The sequence below is a fragment of the Melanostigma gelatinosum genome (genome assembly GCF_949748355.1).
Source record: "Melanostigma gelatinosum genome assembly, chromosome: 2".
In the NCBI taxonomy this organism is placed as follows: domain Eukaryota; kingdom Metazoa; phylum Chordata; class Actinopteri; order Perciformes; family Zoarcidae; genus Melanostigma; species Melanostigma gelatinosum.
Window position 1 is genome coordinate 24,346,616 of NC_136635.1, and position 21,845 is coordinate 24,368,460.

Genomic DNA, 21,845 nt, shown 5'->3' on the forward strand with positions numbered 1-21,845 from the left:
AAGACAGATGCAGGCAGAGGGAAACGGAGATTCAATATATCGGAACTAGATGAAGGCAAGAGGAAGTGGGCAGATAGGAGTGAAAAAAATGGCAAATAAAGACAGAGAGACAGACAGAGAGTGAGAAAGAGAAAATGTTAACAAGAGATGGAGAGAGGAAGACGGCTTCACTGCGTGCTGGCTCTTCAAACCCTCCTCATCCAACGCTGTTGTCAACAGGCTTCCACCTCTCATATTACTCGCACTGCCTCCTCGGATCACTCAGACATACACGTTACCCGTTTTCATTCTACAACAAGCGGAGGTTTCAGCTACAAATCTGTGAATCCTGATGAACAGATATTGAGACATCTTTTGCCTGCCAACTTCACAATTTCATTTTTTGATCCTGACATTTTCAGTGTCTTTACCAACACAGGTCTGCTCTATTGAGGACCACATTTGTTGAAATTCGCTGCATCACTTCACAATTCTTAATTTGATAAACCAACCTCAAACACACACGGCCAACACACGCTATATACTTCATGCAAACACATTAGTCGACCTGTCATTCTCAAAGTCTGTCCCTCTTTCAGTTTCACAGTCGGCGTGTTCACACAGAAATCGTTTTACAGTCGGCTTCTTTCTGATTTCTTGCTCATGTACAACCGGGTTTCTAATTAGCTTTTTACATGTAAAAGTAGCAGAGCGGCAACGCAGAGATTGTGACATCCTCTTGTTCAAAATAATTCCATCCAAAGTCAGACCGACACTGAAACTGACTTAACACGCACACACACGCACACAAACAAAAGAAGCATGAGAGAGGATGTCAGGTTATGATGAACCAGGTGAATGGAGAGATGCTCCTGAAACGTACGGTTACAGAAGAGGTCTACTCCAACACATGACTGCACTTCAACCCTCTTAGATAGTTTGTACAACATTTACTCACAAGGGTGCAGTGGACAAGATTGTTTTCGCTTTATTTCTGAGAAAAGTACAGTTTAATGGTGTACAGCCGCAAAACCCTGCCATTGGATCTGCATGTACTGCATGATACACAACTTAAAAGTAATTTAATGAAGCATGTTTGTGACTTACACTCACGCACTACTAGATACCAGTGCACTCGTATGTTTTGTACTGGGTTCAGTGGATTTTGCGTTTGTGAGTTTTTTTGGTGCCCATCTGTTCCTGTCGTGTCCTTCAACAGCTGCAGAGTGCTAGCCGCCCACTCGCACACACTCGCACCTAAAAGCTCTCCGTCGCCGCAGAGCGTCAACAGGCCAGATTTCCTCTCCAGCTTGACTGTAGCCACCGCAAAAAATAAAAAAATAAAAAACACATAGGCCACAGTGGTGCCAGCCATGTCCCCGTCTATTACTAATTCACCAAGTCTGTCATTCTATCTCCTTCACTCTCTCTCTCTCTCTCTCTCTCTCTAGCCAGTAAAAACTGGACCAATAACTCCCATCAAGTAACTGCCTGCAACAAAGATACAGCTACAGCTACAGCTTTAAGTTCCATCACCACTTTACGGCAAATGGATACCCGACGTATCAGATGACCCCAAAGTGTGTCAGTGTGCAGGACAGCTGTGTATGGCTCAATCCGTGAATGTGTGTGTGAATTACCAGACACCATGCATCTGTGCTGCGGGCTGCGAGTAGCCAGCAGTGGGTATGAATTCTGCCCCGCCCTCCTTCTGCAGTGGGCCGGACATGGATTAATGGTGTCATTAATCTTACCGTAAAAATGAATGACTTCAGCACCTTCAACCACCCAGTCCCCCCCCCCAGACCCCTCCCTACCTATTCAGCTGTAACGGATGGATAGCGGGTCTGCCATCCTATCCATCCTTGGCTTGGCACAGCGGGATATCAGAGGCCAGAAGAAATGCTCCTGCCAGTACACAGCACTTTCTTCACCTGCTTCTGGTTGTGTGCCTCTGTGTCCATGTGTGTCTTTGTGCACTCAGAGACTGTTGAGCTGTCGCCCTTTGCAAACCTTAAAAAGTTCTGGGTTCTTTTAAGATGTGTAACGTTTTACAAAAAAAAAAACACAACAGCACACGTAATGATGTACTCCAATCGGAACTGCATGTGACAATATCTAGTGGAAATGTCAGACGTATCGACAGCTGGCGAGCACCAAAGTCATGTGTGAGCAGTCGTAGCTACAGCGCTAGGAAGCATTCATCACTAAGTGAGGGGGAGGGAGGTCATCAGGCTGGAGCTTTCTCATTTCATCAATAAGTCATCAGTCTTTCTGCTCTTTCCCTCTCTTCCCACCTCCCACCTCCCTCCTCCTATACCATCCGCTGCGGCTTTGCCAAATGACCGTTCACGCCGCTATATCCAGTAGGCCGGACACGCAAACACACGCAGCCACAACCCTTTACGCTGTAGATCTGCGTCAACGTCCTGAAAACACGGGAAACTATTTTTAAATCATCAGTTTAGCCAGGAAATGGTTTGCAGCACGACACAGCTACACGGCTCAGTACAACCTCGTTCTTCTTGTTCTGGACACTGAGCACCTCGTAAAAACGACACCTCTTTCCTCTGAAGTGGACATTGGTGCTACATACGGTGAAAACAGTTAATGAGGTGAGATGTGCTGCTGAGTCGCTAGTTTAAACCAAGGAAAACAGGAAAACTGGGCTCATTTACGGTAAGTGTTAGGCCGCGTTTCCTCTGCATGGTATGGCACGGCTCTACTCGACTCGCTCATTTTTTTGGTTTTCCTTGAGCAAACATGGTGGATAGTACCGGTTGCTTTTTTTGGTATCCCCTCAGACGAAGTTCCAGACAAGCTGAGTTGATACAAGAAAGGTGAAGTTAAAACAGAATCGTCACATGGGCCATCCTGCACAAACCCGCTATTTTGAAAAAGCCAATCGACTGTCGAAAGCAACCGCACTTTTTAAAAAAAACATTTTTGGCTGAACAAAGACGTTTCCTGTTTGGCCTGCCTGCCACAATAAACAACCACATACATCATAAATCATCACACCTAGAGTCTTGATATGAATCATGCGCTAACATTACAGAGTTCTCTTACAAACGAGCTGAACTAAACTGCAGCCCCGCTGTTCTCCAGCTCTGCTTCATTACACTGTAATGTTTGCTGACAAAATTATTTTGAAACATTAAAATAATCGGAATCAAACAATAGCACCGAGCCAAAAAAAAAAAAAGACCAGCTGACACCAGCTCTGGCGCTGTGGAGCGTTGGTTTTGCAGTCCTCGGTACTCACCCTGTCAGATCAGTGTGTAATAACTGTCAGTCGTTTCTCATGGGATCATGTAGATGTGACAAGTGGATAGCATGACAAAATCTGGCAACCGCCGAATGGGGCGTAGACATGACTCGTCAAGGGGCGGGATTGGAACAGTGGACTGTTAAATAAGTGAACACCCCGTAATGAATAGAACATCTTAAAAATAGCATTAGTGTAGCTATTAACGAGGTGTAAACTTGGGGCCATGTTTTTTCTACATAAAAGGAGGCTAAAGGTAGATGTCAGACAACAGATCTCAGGAACATCATCATTGATAACCTGCTGTGTTGCAGGATGTCTTAGGTCTTCGTTTAGAGAACTCGTTGTTGCATGTCTCGCACATTGTCTGTATAGTTAGAAAGGTGGTGTTATTTTTAGAAAAGCATGATTTGAGCTGGAAAAAAGAGCAGCGGCGAGCTGATCGAAGGACCCAAATACCCTTAAAAAGTAGCTGGTGTGAGGCGCGAGAGGAAAGAGGAGGTGTTAATGATTCACTTCCCTGTCCAGTTTTCAGCTATGACCTTGCGGTCCAGGCTTATTTAAAGCTGCCTATAATAAGCTAGAGTAATGCATAAATGTGTTGCTGAGGTTAATTAAGCAACCCTTCAAAGGCAGATGTGATGGAAAGGAAACCAAAACCAGACATGAGAGGAGAACTGCACAGTTATTGTTTGCTATACCAACACATTGAACCACATGTCCCATACTAATGGCACAGATTTTAAGAATAGTAAAAAAAAAAGCAAGAAAAACAAAAAGCACCACTGTCGGTGCATGCTCCAGATATGCCTCGAGTCACGGCTCTGGGCAATAAAAGCAGGGTTACAGGCCAAGAAATGTAGCACTACAAGTACCTGCTGTCGCCTGGGGTGAGCTGTCACTCTTGTGAGGGAGTGAGTGAGTGAGTGAGTAAGTAGGTGAGTGAGCAGGAGATGGAAACCTTTCAGCACGCCATGCCTCCATTTTTTACTCTCGACATGTCCCCATAAACTAACCCACGGATGCCGTAACATGAATTTGTTTTCCCTCTGCCTCTGTGTCGCTCTCCAGTCACTCTCTTCACTTTTGTGTTTTTGTTTCGGCCTGTCTCTCTTCGGGTTCTCTTTTGCTCTTACGTTACTACTTTCCCTTTCTTTTTCCCTTCGTCGTCCCTCTTTCGGCATCCCCACATGTTGTCTCACCCACTCAGGGCCTTGCCAAACTGGCAACCTTCCTGGCATTCATACGTTGGAGCCAACAGGAGGCTTAGCACCACATTATCATGAGTAATTGAAAAAATCAACTCCATTGCCCATGACTCATCTCTTGGCACTGAACGCTAGTCTCCACATCATTGGGAGTGCGGTGCTGGAGGTGCCAGCGCCCCCGAGACATTTCCCAGCACATTTCTCAGAGAGAAATAGCGAACACCCATCTCCCGTGAGTCAACTATTATGGAGAACATCACGGTTATTTTCCCCCTCGGGCATTCAGGCCCTGTTGCACAACTCCGTTGCCGCTAAATGAGTGAGCGTGACCTGAAAGACGCGATGAAGACAAATTGAGGTTTCAATGTTGAGGCCGTGTGTAACAAATTCACCACTGCCGTAAAGTATTTCACACCGGAGGGTTGATTTCTGTCCGATAACCCCACGCGCACGTTCGCACTCCTCGACACACACTTTAGGTGCAGTCAGTGAGTGGCGTGGCTGCGGCTTGAGGACTGGCAAGTGGACTGGGCTGCCGTGTGTTTGTTTGGGGGAGCTCAGTCATGCAAGCTGTTTGCACAACATGCCTCCTCGTGCACTGTGGGAACACTCTCACACGGTCGTCTGCCTGCCCGATTGGGGAGTATGACGACGAGAGCGCCTGTTCATTGAGAAATGCCTTGATGCAGACTGCCCTGCAATGCTAGCCCAGCCCATTATACTCGTCAGCGTAACAAGTCTGAACAGCTACAACAATGTGTGTGGGAGTCGAGTTGAGCAGATAGAGTAACATCACAGACGTTGATTCAAGCTTTTCTTTTTGAAATCTCCTCTTGTGAGTAGGTGCTGCTGCTTGTGTTGAGGTATGCAGGGAATGGCCACGCTGACAGCTGAGGTGTGTGTGTGTGTGTGTGTGTGTGTGTGTGTGTGGGGGGGGGGGGGGGGGGGGGGTCGTGTGAATATGTCTGTGCTCTATTCTAGGCGTGAAAGAGACAAAAAGTACAGAAAAAACATCATGTGCGAGTGTGAAATTTGCTGCGTCATTGCACACAAGACGTACACCCAAATACAAACTATACACACTTTCAATACATTTACTCAACATGCCAAGAGACCAGCTGACAATGGGGGGGGGGGGGGACGTCCCCTCTCAGGCCGACACATACGTTCCAACAGACTGACATGGATACAAAGTTAGCACATGCAGTCGCTGCCGCGTGAAGACATGGCAGATATTCGAGGCACTGTGGAAACGCATGCCGGAAACGCTGTAAAGACAGAGCGGCTGTGCACATGTCTTCTCACAACTGCAGGTGGAGCATCGACAGGCAGCCAGTGTGCGGAGCAGCTTACGCGGAGGTGGGGCTGGCTTTTCAGGTTAAGGAAGTCGTGACATGCCCCTCCAGCAGGCACATAAATCAGTCGACTCAACCTCACTAAGGATGGCTCTTGGGAGAGGGAAATGGAGCGCACACACATACACACACACACACACACACACACACACACACACTCTGTATGCTATGTAAACGGCTGTGGCACTTTCCGCCTCAGGTCTGACATGCTACACCTCCCACTATGTGGTCGGGTGCATGTGTTGGTGTGTCTAAGGTGTGAATATTGTGTGATCAAGGAATTTTAATTGCATCTTCAAAATAGCACATCTGGTTTCAACATGATTTAACTGTACACTTCTTGACAAACACGTGCCCTTTGTGCTCGTTGCACCCTCTCTTCCCGAGGGGACTGATGGGGCCCCTATTTCCCGGTGCGACTGTTAAAACGGGTGGACTGTCCTCGGTCTGTCCTCAGCCTGTGGTGATGTTGTCTTGAAACAAGTCGTGTTTATCCATGCTTTGTGAGTGTGACTTTCTTGCTGTGTCATCACCATTCATATCTATATTAATGATTACATTATTTACTGATGCACAGTGTAAAATACTCAGTTACATGAAAAAGGTAATAGTACAAAAGTATTAGTTCCAAATATTACTTATAAGTATAGCCCACTTATTACGTGTAAAATAAATAACACATGTATGGTCGGCCTATATACGTACTCATATTCATTAATGTGTTCATCACTGTAATGATGCAGCTGGTAAAGGTGGAGCTAATTTATATACTAGGCTATATGCTACTTAATGATGCATCAACTTTATTAGTTGATCTATATTTTGCATTACTAATACGAACCTGCATATCAGCTTCTCTAGTGACTAATATTGATGAATAAATGTAGTGAAGTTAAAAGTACAATATTTCCCTCTGAGATGTCGTGGACTAGAAGTATAAAACTACATAAAATGTAACTACTCAAGTGCAAGTACCTCAACATTTGACTTAGAAACAATACTTGAGCAGCCGAAATGTACGAAATGTACCACTGCTAGAACAATTGTTTAATTAACAGCTCAAAGTTGTTCAAAAATCTAGCCTCTTCATTTTGCTCTCTAAGTGCACCATATTGATGCATTCAACTTTAAAATGTACAGACTTTTCTTCGGGGGGTTAGCATGCCCCCCAGACCCCCTTAGAGGGTCTGAGGTCCACCGATCAGAGTCTCATATAAATCCTGCGAGAGCAACATTCTGGTCTGGAGGCTTTCAACAACGCAGCGTGCCTTGAGATTAATTTCCTCTGTTGTAGACTATAAACTAAAGGGAGGATAAGTAGCCTTGAAAGACTGTAAAGAGCTTCTGTGCATGTTTCACACTTCAGTGAATGGAATGACATCAGCAGCGGAAATAGGACACGCAGACATCTGATTCTTGTGCAACAAGCCTTTTGTTCTCTATAGAAAATGAATAGCCTTCCTGTAGCTCGCAGTGAATCGATGCTAGAACGTAATAATCAATCAGGTTGTTTCACTCGTGAGACTCATAAAATGCAAAATGCAAGGGAGAGAGCGGAGGAATGTGAAAAGCCTTTAATAAATCAGTATACGAGTGCAGACTGACCTCAGAAGCTTATACAGGAAGCACTGTGTCTTCTGCATCACTGGACAAGTAGAGCTAATCAACCTTTAGGTTCGGAAGAACAATCTTTGCATTGAAAAGACTTCTAGTAACCTACAGCAGTAATACCATGAATAATATAGAGGTGAAATACCATTTATACACTCCATCACTGCGATTCCTAAATCAAACTTTACAAACTAAATCCCCACAATTTTCCCTGGATAAGTATCTGTAAATGAGAGGGTTGTGGAACATTGTCAATCCATGGAATCAGCTTAATCACAATATTGCTTTACAGAGTACCTACTGTCTGGTCCTCCAATCTCTGCTGCAATGCAAAACCACAAGTGATTACTCAGCAAAAGACACTAATCTGAGGTGTCCACTTCCAGGAGGTTACGACATACAAACGGCTCTGTATGTGAACATATGAGCTTCGAACGGAGATTTCACAAGTTAATATGCAAGATCCATATCAAGGCCTCTTATATAGGAAATTATAAATATCCGTCGTAGTAGTATTCAATAACTGAGATTGATCTGGAAATAAAAAATTCAAAAAAACGTAATTGGCACAGCGGTGTGTGCAAATGTGTCTGTTAAGTGAGATCCAAGCCGACAGCAGCTCAAAGTAAATCTTGTGCTGAAACCTGAAAGGTAAAGGTCGTCGGTGAAGACAAACTGAAAACGTCAGGCCGTCTGATTCATTTTCACTCTACTTCTTAGGAATAATTGGAAACACTTCTCATGGGAAACTATCTGTTACACACCTTTGAATTGTACAAGTTGAGACAGCTACAGCCCATTTTATGGGGAGGTAGACTCACCGTTTCATAGACGATGTGAATTTGGCTGGTGGTAAATTAAACCCTTGCTCCGACAACCATAAATAGAAAAGGTGTCTGTTGTTTTGGCTTGTTTGGTTTGTTTTATGTCCATCTGCACTCGTCTGTGAAAGCAAAGCGCCGGGAAGAGACGAAGAAGGGAGGCTGTTTGACGCTACGACTATCTACAGCAGTCTGAAGGAAACAGTGCAGGTTGTCATTGAGAACAAACACACTGTCTTGCTTGGTAAGAGAGGAGAGAGAGGAGAGAGAGAGGAGAGAGGAGAGAGAGAGAGTGCCTTGACCCTCATTACATCATTGAGGTACCCTTGGGCAAGGCACTTAACCCCCAACTGCACCGGTGGGGCTGAACTGGGCAGCATCCAAGTGTGAATGTGTGTATTTGGAGGAAGGTGTTGCTGAAAAAGAGCATTCATGCGCTGTATGTCTGGCCTGGATACATAACCAAATAATGAACCAGTGAAACATAATATTTGGGTTTTTAATGCAGTTACCCATAATTATACTTTTAGATTTTCCCCTGATCCTCATTATGTATTATGGGTGCTATGAGCATGATTAATATTACATTACAACTCACAGACATCAATATGGCCTGTTTGAGCTACTTCCACACAATTGATGGAATTATTCTGTAGACGTGTCTGCAGGTGAACATATCAAATGATGTTAAATGTACCCTCTTCAAATAATGCCAGTCCTCCTACCTGTCAGCGTGTTTGAATTAATTAAATGCATTATTTAATTCAGGCATCTGCGGAACAAGTCCATGGACGAGTATGGATATTAAAAGGATGATAGTGGAGCTAAAGGAATCCACTCAAGTCTCTATTTAAAACGACACCCTGCCGGCTCAGTCAAAACAGCAGACAAAACGTTGCGATCAATAGATATGATGGATAGAAGCAGGGAGCTTGAAAACAACACCACTTCAGGGTTCAGGAGCAACCAGAAGCTAAAAACAAAACTCCACACAGACAATTGGTGCCAGCAGAGTTTAGCTCGTCAATAAGAGTCAAAATGAAAAACTGTGTCAAGTTTAAGTTAAAAAATCTGGAATCAGTTCAAGATTCAAGGAGTACCACAAAAGCCTTGCTCAGATTTCTCTTTTTCTTAAAAGCTTCCTCCACCTGAGAGAGGCGATAAATCTTGAGTTTTTGTACTCAGCTGAGGCGTTCACCGGGTCAGAGGTCAAAACAGTACGACAGATCAAAACAAGAGATTGTCTGGAGGCCCATTAAAAGAAAATTGCCAATGAGGGACAGAGACATGTCCTGCCTTTGTGTGTGTGTGTCTAGTACAGTATCACATGCGGGGGGGTGAAAGGTACTTGCATATAGATGGTATGACTGTCACTTCATCAAGGTAAAAAGTACCGACGTCTGGTTCCAGAAACATCCATTTAAGGCCTGACCGTCATTAAAACGTTGTTTTGTAACATTCCTTTCTTTGGTCCTAAAGTCTGTTTAGGAAAGAACAGCAGCGGCCACATGTTTTGTTTTCCACACATTGTTCATCATTTCTCTTTTTGCACATTCTTTGTCGCTGCTGGGCAGAGTGAGTGTGCGCTGTGACAAAGCTGTGTGGAGAATGTGGTTCAGCTGAATTCTTCTGTTAGCACATAGCTATTGTTGTCCCTTCCTGGAAATCCCAGCAAGTGTCCGTCTCCACATGGATGCAGTTCAGCAGGAGGAAAACATATAAAGAAAAACTACTCTCTCTTCATTGGACCCCTGAGGTGTGTTGTTGTTTTTGTGACATCTTTCGTGTCACACGGGTCATTTTTGCTCTGCTGCACCTGTCATGTAAATCGGCATTAGGCATTCTAAGCCTGTTCATTAATAAACATATGGCCATATGACGCCGCATACTAATGAGTGCTCCACTGGGATAAACAATATGAAATCATAGAGCCAAGACACAAATCCATTTCTTGTCCCTTAACCTGCAACCACTGAAGGTGTGAAGGTTGGACGGCGGCAGCTGGGTGACACGGAAATCGAGATATTAGAAATATGAGAACCGATCTACCTGCCATCATCTTCTGGGCCTCATAAGGCTCCATGTAGCCATCGTTCTCCGTCGTCACCTTTTCCGTACTGGTCCGAGTTCCGCCGGCCTGCTCGGCATCGAAAGGGTCCGCGTAGTCTTCAAGGATGATGGGCTGCACAAGAAAAGAAAAAACGTTACATATCAAGAAGGGAATTCATTTTGCTACTCTGTTAAAACAATACTACATGGGTAGGAGTCAGGAGAGACAGCAAGACAGATACTGCTGAGGCCCAGGACAGGACTTAGTGATCGAGGTATGGCCGGAACATAAAGGGAAAAACGCACACATAAATAACAACCCCCCCCACCCACAATGCCTCAGCTTTTAGCCTTACAGCACGCTCTCTGCTACTGCTGGTCGGCCTAATTATACGACAGGCCGACATTTTTCAAAAGAAGAGGAAAGAGGACCACAACTGCTCAACTTTCTGAGGAGAAACAATTTGGTAGATGTATGCCAAGCTGGCAGTGAGCCACGGCTAATTGCAGTCTTTGCTCTTTTCGTGCAGTAGATGGCAATTAGGTGAACGTCCCGGGACACACAGCTCAAACCCTTAGGGAGCGGAGCAGCTATAGTCCGCATCTATAGATCTATAGTGCCCTGGGGGAGGATATTTGTTTCCTTAAAAATGTTTGCTTCATCTATAAGGAGACCCGCTTCAGAAGCAGAGATCCAGCCTATGAAAGGAAAGAGGCGACTGGCTGAGCCATCCGTCCTCTTGGACATTGGATAACGAGGGAGAGGGTGTGACTGGGGGGGGGGGGGATTTTTTCTCTGTTGTGGCTCCAGATAGTCTAGTCCTGCCAATCAGTGGTCAGAGGAGAAGGGCACCGGCCGCTTGTTCCGTTACTTGGAAAGATTTGAGTCAAGGGTTTCACAACAAATAAGGAAACGCTCATGCATGCACCTAAGTGAGCATGTAATCGCGCACATGACTGGCACTACACCCTATGAGTCATGTGTGAGAGGAAGGGATTTGGGCTCATTATGAACAAGCTCATCACTCATCTGGTGGACGGGGTCGGGTGGGGCAGACAGGTGGTGGACCGAGCCTCGTGCCCGCCAAGCCGTGCCTCCAACCGAGCCCGCTTCCCTGAGACCCAACCGCTGTCCGTCTTTGCCACAGAGGGAGCTTCCCAAAAGGATTTGCTTCCCAGAAGCAAACTCCCATATGCAGGCCACCCGTGAGAGTGCCACACACACACACACACACACCTGCCAACCCTCAGGAAAGCAAGTAAAATGTACAGATACACCTTTCCAACTCTGGGATTTCTCTTCGGCTGGGAAAGCACCGGCATTTTGACAGTACTGATGGAGGTCAAGTATCATTTAACGCACGCCAAAAAAAAAAAAAAAGATTTCCAGGTGTTATATACTCGAAAGTTCAGCAGGGATAATTTGTAAGCCGCTTAGCGACATAGCAATGCTGGCACAAATCATCTCCACTATACACGGATTAGTGATAATAGCAAGGGAAGAGAGTACCACGGATGTTTTTCAAAGCAGCTACTGTGTGCTGAAGCCACCTTCTTCAATGATCCCTCTCTTCGTCTGCTTTGGGGAAAAAAACTAGGACTTTTGTTTCTGCCACAGCATAATTACAGGTTCCTCAAATGTTTTTGCTTCTGTGAATTCAAGCAGGAGGGGGGGGGGGGGGGGAGAAAATCCAACGCAAACATTTTCCTGGTTTGTTTTTGTGCCGCAGAAAGATACATAATTCACTCACAACTCAGATCAGCAACATCTTTGCTGCCCCAGAGACCCACCACATTATCATGCACTACAGCCACAGTGTCACTATTACCGTCTCGCACCCTGTTGCATAGAAACTCAGCCGTCAGTCATCAGAGCGTGTGCCAAACCCACTTCAGATACAGTCAGTGCAAACACAGCCCGGACCTAAGAATAAGTAACCCTGACTAAAGAAACATATGAATCACCTAAACGGGGAGGGATGAAGGCCAGTGCCCATTAGACTGCAGCCCACATACTGTAGCGGAGCGGCTCGAGGTTTGAGACCGTAGCCCACAAATGTGATGAAACACTCCGAATGCTGCGTCTTACATTCTCTCCAGCAGCTTAAGATGACAGCAGCAGCTTACATATTTTCCCGCAGTGAGGTTTAGCCGGTTAGCTTGGAGCAGAGCTCACACCTTAGATCTCTACATGCACCTTCATGAGCCAAAGGAGGGAAAGAATGCCCCTCACGGAGTTGTGTGTGGAGCCACTCCAAACACATTGCGTCATAGGTTTCCTTTCCGGTTGACATAATGTAGCACAAACAATACGGCAGGGTGTGTGGTGAAACTTTCTGATCGACAGTGATGCAATCACAGACAAAGACTCAAACGCTCCACTTTTAGTTTTGATTTGCAACAGCTCTGCTATCCACAAGTGGTTTGTATTCATGGCTTGGGGAATATTAGTTTGGTAATGTCTGAAGTAGCATGGTACTAGAGGGCAGATGAGGTGAAGCACTTCACTTGATACTCTAATGTATGTGCATTTGTGCCGTCACAAACAATCAAAATCAGGCTGAATCAGAGTCGAACAGGCTGGAGCTCTTGAAGCAAAACAGGAATCTGCAATCAGTCACAAGTGGATCTCGGCTGCTCTTTTATAATGACCTTTGCAGAGGCTGAGTCAGTATATGTGAAATGAGCTTTTGTCATTTTATAATCTTAAAACCTTCTGTTTTGAGACATGTCAAGACAAAATGCAATTATAAAGTATCTACAATGGTCTGATTTAAGGAAAACGCAATGCAAATATCTTAATTATGGTCGCTGTATGCAAGGTTGCAAAGGCTTGTCATCCAACAGCTACTCCAAAAAAGGATTTACATTGTACAGGCATGTGTGTATTTAGCTCAGAGTTGGGCAGTAAAAGCTCTTTACAGCACCTGGCTCGTGTTCTTATTCCATTTTTGAATAAAAATGAAACAAAAAGAAGCTTCTTGCTTTTTCACTTTCATTTAGAATTATTGGGAAATTGTGTTGCGAAATAGCTCAGCGTGGCAGTAATACAGGTGACTAACAGGAGCTGTTTGTTTGCGAGGTGTCTTTTCATGAAGGGGGAATTCCTCCGCTGCACGGTCATAATCGGCTCCACCCTGTGTGTCACATTCATACCTTTACAAAGCTGTCATGAGTACACTTACAACATTCTACTGTTACCCATTAGCAGGCAGCGGTGTAATTCATTTCAGCTTACACAGATCCTCCATGAGCATCCGGGGAGTTGAACCATCACCGAGATAAACAGACACCATCACCCAGCCCCTCCAGTCTAGTTCATGTTTGGGGTGGAGGAGGTGGTTAATATTTCCAAATTGCCCCAATGTGTCCTTCCTGTCCCACAGTGCTAACGACTACCGGACAGCAGGAGCGGTGCTAGAGAGCGGCAGCGTCGCCTGGGGACACGCCATCTGCCTTGTGGCATACCAGGGTGTGTCAGGACTGCAGCCAAGCCAGCCAAAATCCCCCCTCAGCACAAGACTGCCTCAATACATCAGGTCTTTGCTAAGCCGCGCTGTAAGCCTATATGAATCTCTCAAAGCCACCTCAGAGGCTTAGGCCATGTCCCCGTAGAAGCTAGGTCCTTTACTGCTGTGCAGCATAGAGAGAGAGAGGGAGAGGGAGAGGGAGAGAGAGAAAAAAGAAAGAAACACTCAAATACTTTCATTCCACAGCTCAGATCCCAGGCTGGCCGTGCCTTACACCTGACAGAGCTCTGGCAGCTCGCAGGCGAAGAGAGCAACTTCTTGAAATGCACCGCAGCAGTCGGGCAATGAGGCCGACTTGAAATCAGTGGGAACGCGTTAGCGGAGGCGGGAGACTATAACACGCACCTGCCTCTTCGGCTCAACGCCGGAGCTCGACGATGCCGGAGCCTTGAAGGATTGCCATTCGATCGGGCCTCAGACTTCCATTAGAAGTGAGAAAATACCGCCCACGCTTCTCCTCCTGCACTCTTAATGGAGAGTAAATCAGATATTCAGAAATAATAACAAATTCAGAATCTTTCATATTTGAAATTTTGTGGAAATTTGGCAGTAATAACAATAATAATTCGAAAATAGGCTGCAACATTTCTCTTTGTCTGCCTTGTGAGCGAGCCACATGTCCGGTGTTGGCACCATAAACAACCAGAAGCAAATGCAATGCAACAACCAGGCGATTATCAGATCAACACCTTTAGACGTGTGAAAATAAAGACGGATCTCACTCCGGCCAAATGAGTGCAGGCAGGAATATGATATTAATGTCATGGCTTGTCCGGGAAGGATTGAACGCGTCTCGGGCTCGTCCAGGTTGAAGCCCCCCTGAGACTGCCAGAAACGTCAGCAGGCTGCAGAACGAGAGAGGAGGGGGGGGGGGGTGGAAACGGAAAGAAAGAGGGCTGACGTGTGTGATTTATGTCTCAAGCCACGAGGGATTTCAGCCACTGATAACCTAATACAACTCAGTGCTTAGCAGCTCAATTGCATTAAGGCATTTCAAAAGGCTTTTATTTCTTTGCTGCTATTGCTCTTTTGTTCTTCGGTGTAGCAAAAAAGAAAGCATGATGCCACTATTGGGAGGACAGAAAGCCACTTTGAAGAAGAGGGGTGAGAGGAGACACAAAGATAAGGAGACACTGTTTTTGTTCTATCTTTGAGCTGCCGTGCATAAAGTATGTTTCCTCCTCTTGGATGGCAAACTGTTCAAATGTTCATGTAAAAAAACCCAAAACTCAGCAAGCTGAGCATCATGGCAGTGCCTCTGCTGATAGGTCTTCCTCTTTACACATAGGATGAATGTCGTGTGTGCGGTGTGCAGTCGTCCTAACAGAACTTGGCAACAGCATCTCTAGAAAGAACGTACTGGCAAGAAACATTCCCTGAAGGCAATTTATTAAAGCAAGCGCGATCACAGCTTCTCTGTTGACATAATGCAGTTACTATCAATGAGATACTTTCATGTTTTCGAAGAAGACAGAGCGCAAATCTGGTTACAATTCATCGGAGCCCCCTTGTGAAGACGGAGCCCTGCTGGGCTCTACCAAACAGATTAGGCAGACGGAAAATTGTCTTCGCCTCTAAAAGGAGAGACATTTCCCACCATACAGACCTGACATTAATGAAACTTTATTGAAATGTTTCCAGAGGAACACGGCTGCTGCTTGAGCTCCTGGAAGAGTGATGTGCCTCCTCTAAAGGCCTGCTTAGGAGTCTATAGAGGCCGCTAATCAAATTACTATATTTGCTATAAAGACGCCTCTTTCACAATCAGTCGCAAGCTCCTGCGGTCCCCCGCACCAACAGAGAGCACTTTCACTCCAGATGAAGAACCATTCTGTTTATGTTCCAGGTATATTCATTAGCTTTGCTTTTAAGCTAATTGGAGAATCATTCAAGAGCAGCGACTCAGCGTTAGCGAGCCGGCTCGTCCTTGAGAATCAATACAAACAAATACTGAGTTCACTGAAAACAAGACTTAAAGCACGGCCAAACCTCTCCACAACGTGTGTGACCTGATGATCATCTTCCCTTTCCTACCACTCACGACTCAAAAGTGCATCTTCTTAAACCACAACAGCAAGCTCCGGATTCAGAGAGTCTATCTGCGACATACATATATACTGTCGTACACCGTGTGTGTATTACATTTAGCAATCCCCTTTAGCACAACAATGTGCTCAGCCATCCGTTTCACATGTGGCTCCCTCAGCGACATCGGCGCTGTTCAAAAGAACAGCTCACTTCTGGCTGCACACACTTTATGTATCGCACACACCACCATCGTCCCCTTTAAGATTCAGACCGCAGTAAATGTTGGTCCTTCAGATCTCTGGCACTCTTACCCATGTGGGGGCGGTTTTCGGGGTGAAGCCGGTTCCTTTTTGGCACAAACTGATTTAGACTGTTGTTGATCGTGGCCTGCATGGGAATGCTTCCAGATGCAGCAGCAGCAGTGATAACCTGCACCGCACTTGTGGGTAAAACATCAGCAATACATGAACTAGTGGAGCCACAACGGTGTTGAATGGAAAATGTGCACCTGGATAGTCCACGCATCACCGCTGTGTGTATGGGTTGCTGTGCATTATGAGGCTTCAGGTCTCATAACACTGCACATATGCACTCACATATCCGGGTATGTGTGTGCATGGGTTGCCCAAATACACACACACGTGGAAAAATGAGTGGACTAGGTCTCAATCAGTGAGGTAGTAGGATATCTCGTCTTCATTCGTCAATGCTCATTCAAATCAGACCATCCAGAGACATTCAGTCTGTACAAATGATTACTAAAGAGGTTCGCTGGCAATCACACTCAACTCCTACAAATTTCACTTCTTGCGACCTGCAAGAAGTCATTTTAACTTGATGGCATGATAGCCGTCTTTCAGACTGGAAAACTTCTAGTGACATATAAGATCAAATATCTTGTCCCACAAAAACTAGGCGGCGTCTTCATACGAGTGCACATTAACAACTACGGTTGATTAAATCATCATACGCTGCTAATCGTATTTTCATATCTCTTTTGCTACTGAAGCTTTTTTCCTGTGTCCACCACTGTATCCTCAACATCGCTGAGCAGCATTCTGGATTCACCAACTGAGGGTCTTTTGCCTCTCTCGTCCCTTTGGTATCCTTTGGTAAATGTCAAAATGAGATTTAACAGAATCCCCCCCCCCCCCCCATATGATTTCTGGAGTGATCTGCATTTGTAGTGCAGAGGTTATGTGGGTGTTATCCGTTTAAAAGTATCTTTAAAATCCAATCACAGTACATTGTAGCATCCCAGAACACCCCTATAGCTATTCTCAGCCCTCAAGACACAGATTGCAAACATTCTAATACAATCGAATAATCGTATTAATCCGTAGCTCAACTTTTTTTCTGTATTTTGACCTGAAAAGAAGTTGAAAAACTAAAGTGTTGTGTATTTTAAAAAGGTCAAGGGGCACAACTATTGTTTTGAATTACTACTTATAAAGCATCCACATGAGCTGCTAATTGGTCTACTGTACATGCCCCCCCGCCCCCCCTCTGCACCATCAATATATCATTCGGCTATAAAGTAAGTAGATGTGTAAAACGAGTGTCTTCAGGATCTAAACAAAGCTAAACTAAACTGCACAAGGAGAAAACTTGTGTCCCGCATCCCCCATCCATTCCTTTCTGTACTTCCACAATTTGAAGCAGCTTTTCAATGAATTGCCACTCTTGCTGCATGCCCTCCTCTCCTGATGAATGACTGCATCTTCCTTTCGCACCCAAAAGGCAGCGAAGCGCACAAAGCAGCCCAACTTGTCCCCGAGGACCTCCTTCATTGAAACACACTCCACACGGCCACTTAAGACCCCCAGTGGAGAGAGGGGAGGAGGCCATGGGCCGCACACTATGAAGGTGCTCTTAACACGCAACAGATATTCAAGATTAAGTACTTGACGACACGCTTGACAAAATCCAATTTCCTTCCTCTGCCCCCTTCTCTCTGTGATAGATGTATTGGCAGAGTTTCTGCTACATACAGTTAGTGTGCGGTACAAGAGTCTGTAATAATCCAGGCGCTACAATGGAATGTTGGTATTTTATCAAATATGATAATCCCTCGCTCCTGAGAATGAGGGATTTGTCCTCAGCATGGGGTTATGCTAATTTCCCTCAGCACTACAATTACAATTATTGTGCAAACATCAATTTGTTTTTTTTAGTTTGAGAACGAGGTAGTAGGAGAAAAGAAAAAAGGAATAATGAAGTTGTTCGCCCATCAAATACACAAACACGCTGATACACACCGTGGACACGCGATAGACAACGCAGAAGCAAAAACACAATTGTTTATCGCAGCAAAAGAAACAATTAGGAAAGTAGGGCTTCATGAAACACGAGGAGATCCGCTGGGACGGAGGCTTTGATTTTGGGTGAGTGATTTATGAAGCAGGGCGAAAAACAAGCCACAGTCAGGCTGTAAACAAAGCCGGCTCGATTGAGGCTGGAAGCTCTGCGGCCTCAGATAGCCTCCCTCTGTGTGGCGGGGGGGGCACCGAGGTCCCTGCACGTCACCTACGCTGACAATAGAGCGAGTCCCAATGCACTGCCATTGCTACGTGGCTGTCCACCTCTCAGAGCAGGGTTGCAAAATGCTGGAGAGGCAATATCAAGGGTGGGGGGGGGAGGACAATCATCCGTCTGTTGCCACAAAGGGCCTTCCGTGGGGCATGCAACAGCCAAGCCACCATTTGTCACTATTTCCGACATCTCCATTGCTCATGTCGAAACAGCCGAGAACATTAACCCCGGTTCGATTTTAGCGAGCAAGCAGCAGCCAGAATGCCCGGACTGCACACACACACACACACACTGGGGCGAGCACAGACATGTCAAGTTAAAAAGGGAATGTCACAAAGTTGTAAACACTTCCTGACAGGATGGGAGCACTTCCTTAATCCTGGAGCGAGCAACCCATTCCTTATTTTCCACCAAATAACTGCAGATAGTGTTTCTTGCTCTATCCGCTGTCCCCGTCTCCATAACAGCTAATTTTAACTGTGACCAATAAAAAAACAAAAGAATAAAATGTGACCGGAGCCTCATTACAATAAAACTGTTTGGTGGACTTGTTTCTCATTCACAGAATGAAATGAATTGAAAGTGTGGAATCTCACGAAGAGGAACTGGAAGTGTTCAGCTTCCTGGTGGGCACTCGGATCACAGAGCTGCTCTGTTTGCAAGACGGAAGTCTGGCTGCCTCCTGCAGTGTGACACAAAAACAAAAGTCTGCACTCACACGCAGAGAGATTCAAAAACAAAAAGGTGAATCACATCTCCATGACCTCTACGTATGCTGTATTTTGATGTAAAAATAACTATTTGGTTACAGCTGAAATTTGCATAGTTTAGACATCAGAACTACTGAAAAAGTCAATGCTTCATGCAGATTCTCCCTTTGTGCCTCAGATTGCATTCAAGCTCTGGTCTCAATTTGTTTATTTTTGTTTTAAATCGGTGTGTGACGATCTGCCTGACCGATCAGGACTCCCTCCTTCTTGACTCAGCTACACACACACACACACACACACTAAACAAAACAGAGCCATGTGTCTGCAGCTCCCCAGGGACCAGCGCTGCAGCGCTAGTCTGCAGGCTAATTGTGACCTGGTGGAATCATGTGACTGATGTTCCGGTGCTACGCTAGCAGAGGCAAATCGAGCAACAAACACAACAGACTCCATCGGGACTCTTTAAAGTGGAAAGAAGGCTCCCAGATGGAGGGGAAGAAGACAAATAAGCAAACAATGGCTAAAGGCCATCGTTTCCAAGTCCTCTAACTTTAAAGCGCATGTGGCGAGATGGTTGTACATAAACCCCTAACCATGATCAAAATGATATCTTGATGAAAAGCCAAACCTTTCGGTGCTCAATTGAATAAGCATTACATTAAGGCTTCCAGCATATCCTCCACTACAGGATGACTTCATTCTGCCCCACAGAGGTGGGGCTTAAACATGTACACTGCTCGGCTCTGTGCTCCTTCCTTCCTTCCTTTCTAAGCGCCCTTCCAGGATTCTTGTTCAGGTCGCAGGAAGCCATTGTGGCGCTCTTTGGTCATGGACAGTAAAACATAAAAAAAAAACATGAGAGTATCAAATATGTTTGGCATGAAATGAAGTATTTGTTGTATTCTGAGCAGTGGGTAATTAAAGCCAACTATCTTGTAGTCTTGGACTAGCAGGGGTGGAAAAAATATCTTAGATGCTTAAAATAGTTGAGGAAATGCACGGCATTCTTTGACAGCTCAGCGAACAGTGGGTCAAACTGGAAAGAAAAAAAAAAGAAAAAAAAAAAACACACCTGCCTCTTCATGCCAACAATATCAAAGTCTGGACCCAACTGTTACAGCATGAGTCAGAGTAGCTAAAGCAACACATTGTCTTTGTTACATTTACGCAGTTTCTCATAATTGTCAAAATAATGGTCATCGCTGACGGTAACACATGTGTCACTACTGAGCACAAGTCAAGAAAACAGCTGTAAAAATCCAAGGCATGTATAACACAGCTTTCACACCGATCTGTTGATTATTTCAACCTGGATATCACATTGTCACAGCAGTGGAAATGAGCTAAAATCATGATGCATTCTGCCTGTGCAATCATGCACAGGCAAAAGAAAATAATCTCCTGAGGAAGAAAATATCCCGTCATGTCCAACACTTTGACTTCTACTCAGCCAAAGAGCACAAACACATCCTGCACCGCCTGCTATCAACCGAACCCGCCTCCATCCGATACAGAAAGGTAGAGAGCGGCGCTATAACAAAACATGATGGGCTCTGATGTTTTCATCCATTTATTTTGGGCTCCCTGAAGAAAAAAAAAACACTCACAGACCCAGGTGATATTGACGTCTGCGCTTGACATTTCTCCCATCACTGGCAGAGATGAGAGCGTTAAAAGGCCGGTGGGATGCATTTCTAAAAACTCCTCGGATGTCTGGAGTGCCTGGGTGAAAGGCCGAGCGAAGACATTCGGGTTGTGGGGAAATGAAGCCGGGCAGAATTCAGCAATGCTCTTCAGGCGCTGTAATCTACAGGCCAGTCGACAAAAAAAAAAAAGAATCCATCGTCTAACCACGCTTGAAGACTGTAGTTTGGAAGGAATGTCTGGTGAGGACGTAATTCAGCTGTTTGGCACGCTGCAGTCCATCTCAGGTTCAATCTCATCATTACACATGCAAAAGAGAAATGAAAGGAGGCCAGCAACTTTTCCACAACAAATGAAGGCGGACGTAGCCTGTGGCGGAGTGTCATTGCGTTTGTAGGGACGGCTATTCGTGGTATGTGACGTATTATCTACTATGAATCACATGACTTCTTCTGGTTACTACTTTGTGTTGTTGAAGCTGAAATCAGTCACGTTTTTTCAAATCACAATCTGATTAGTGTTTTGGCTCCACTGTCTTGTGGTATACCGCAGGGCTCGGTTCTGGGGCCTCTGTTATTTTCCCTTTATCTGTTACCTTTGGGACCGATCATAAAAAGCTATAATGTGTCCTATCACTTATATGCAGACGACATCCAACTCCATCTGTCATTCAAACCCAGCGAGGCATTCACATTAACTCGGCTCCTGGACTGTGTCAATGCCATCAGAGACTGGACGGCAGAAAACTGCCTGCAACTCGTCAACTCGATTATTCGTCCACTCTCCTCTGCTGCCCATTGCAACCTGCGCAATCTTGGGATTTTCTTTGATCGATCCATGTTGTTTGACCCTCATGTTAAGCAGCTGTCCAGGTCATGTTTCTTCCATCTAAGAAATATCAGTAAACTGAGATCTGTAGTATCAACACCTGAATTAGAAATGAGCATACACACATTTATCTCCTCACGCATTGACTACTGCAACTCACTTTTCACATCACTCAGTGTATCTGCTCTTAACCGTCTGCAGGTCATCCAAAATGCTGCCGCCAGATTACTCACCAGGACAAATCGACGGTCTCACATCACCCCCGTACTCCGATCTCTCCAC

The 21,845-nt window shown here is 45.3% G+C and overlaps 1 protein-coding gene across 3 annotated transcripts in view; it reads right to left on the bottom strand.

Annotated features, from left to right (window-relative positions):
- The window catches only part of shf (Src homology 2 domain containing F), an 84,969-nt gene that overhangs the window by 59,132 nt on the left and 3,992 nt on the right, over positions 1-21,845 (bottom strand). For all 3 annotated transcript variants that reach the window (XM_079284944.1, XM_079284942.1, XM_079284943.1), the window contains exon 2: positions 10,292-10,424. In XM_079284944.1, the coding sequence (XP_079141070.1) occupies positions 10,292-10,424 (133 nt within the window). The remainder of the gene's footprint in view (positions 1-10,291; positions 10,425-21,845) is intronic.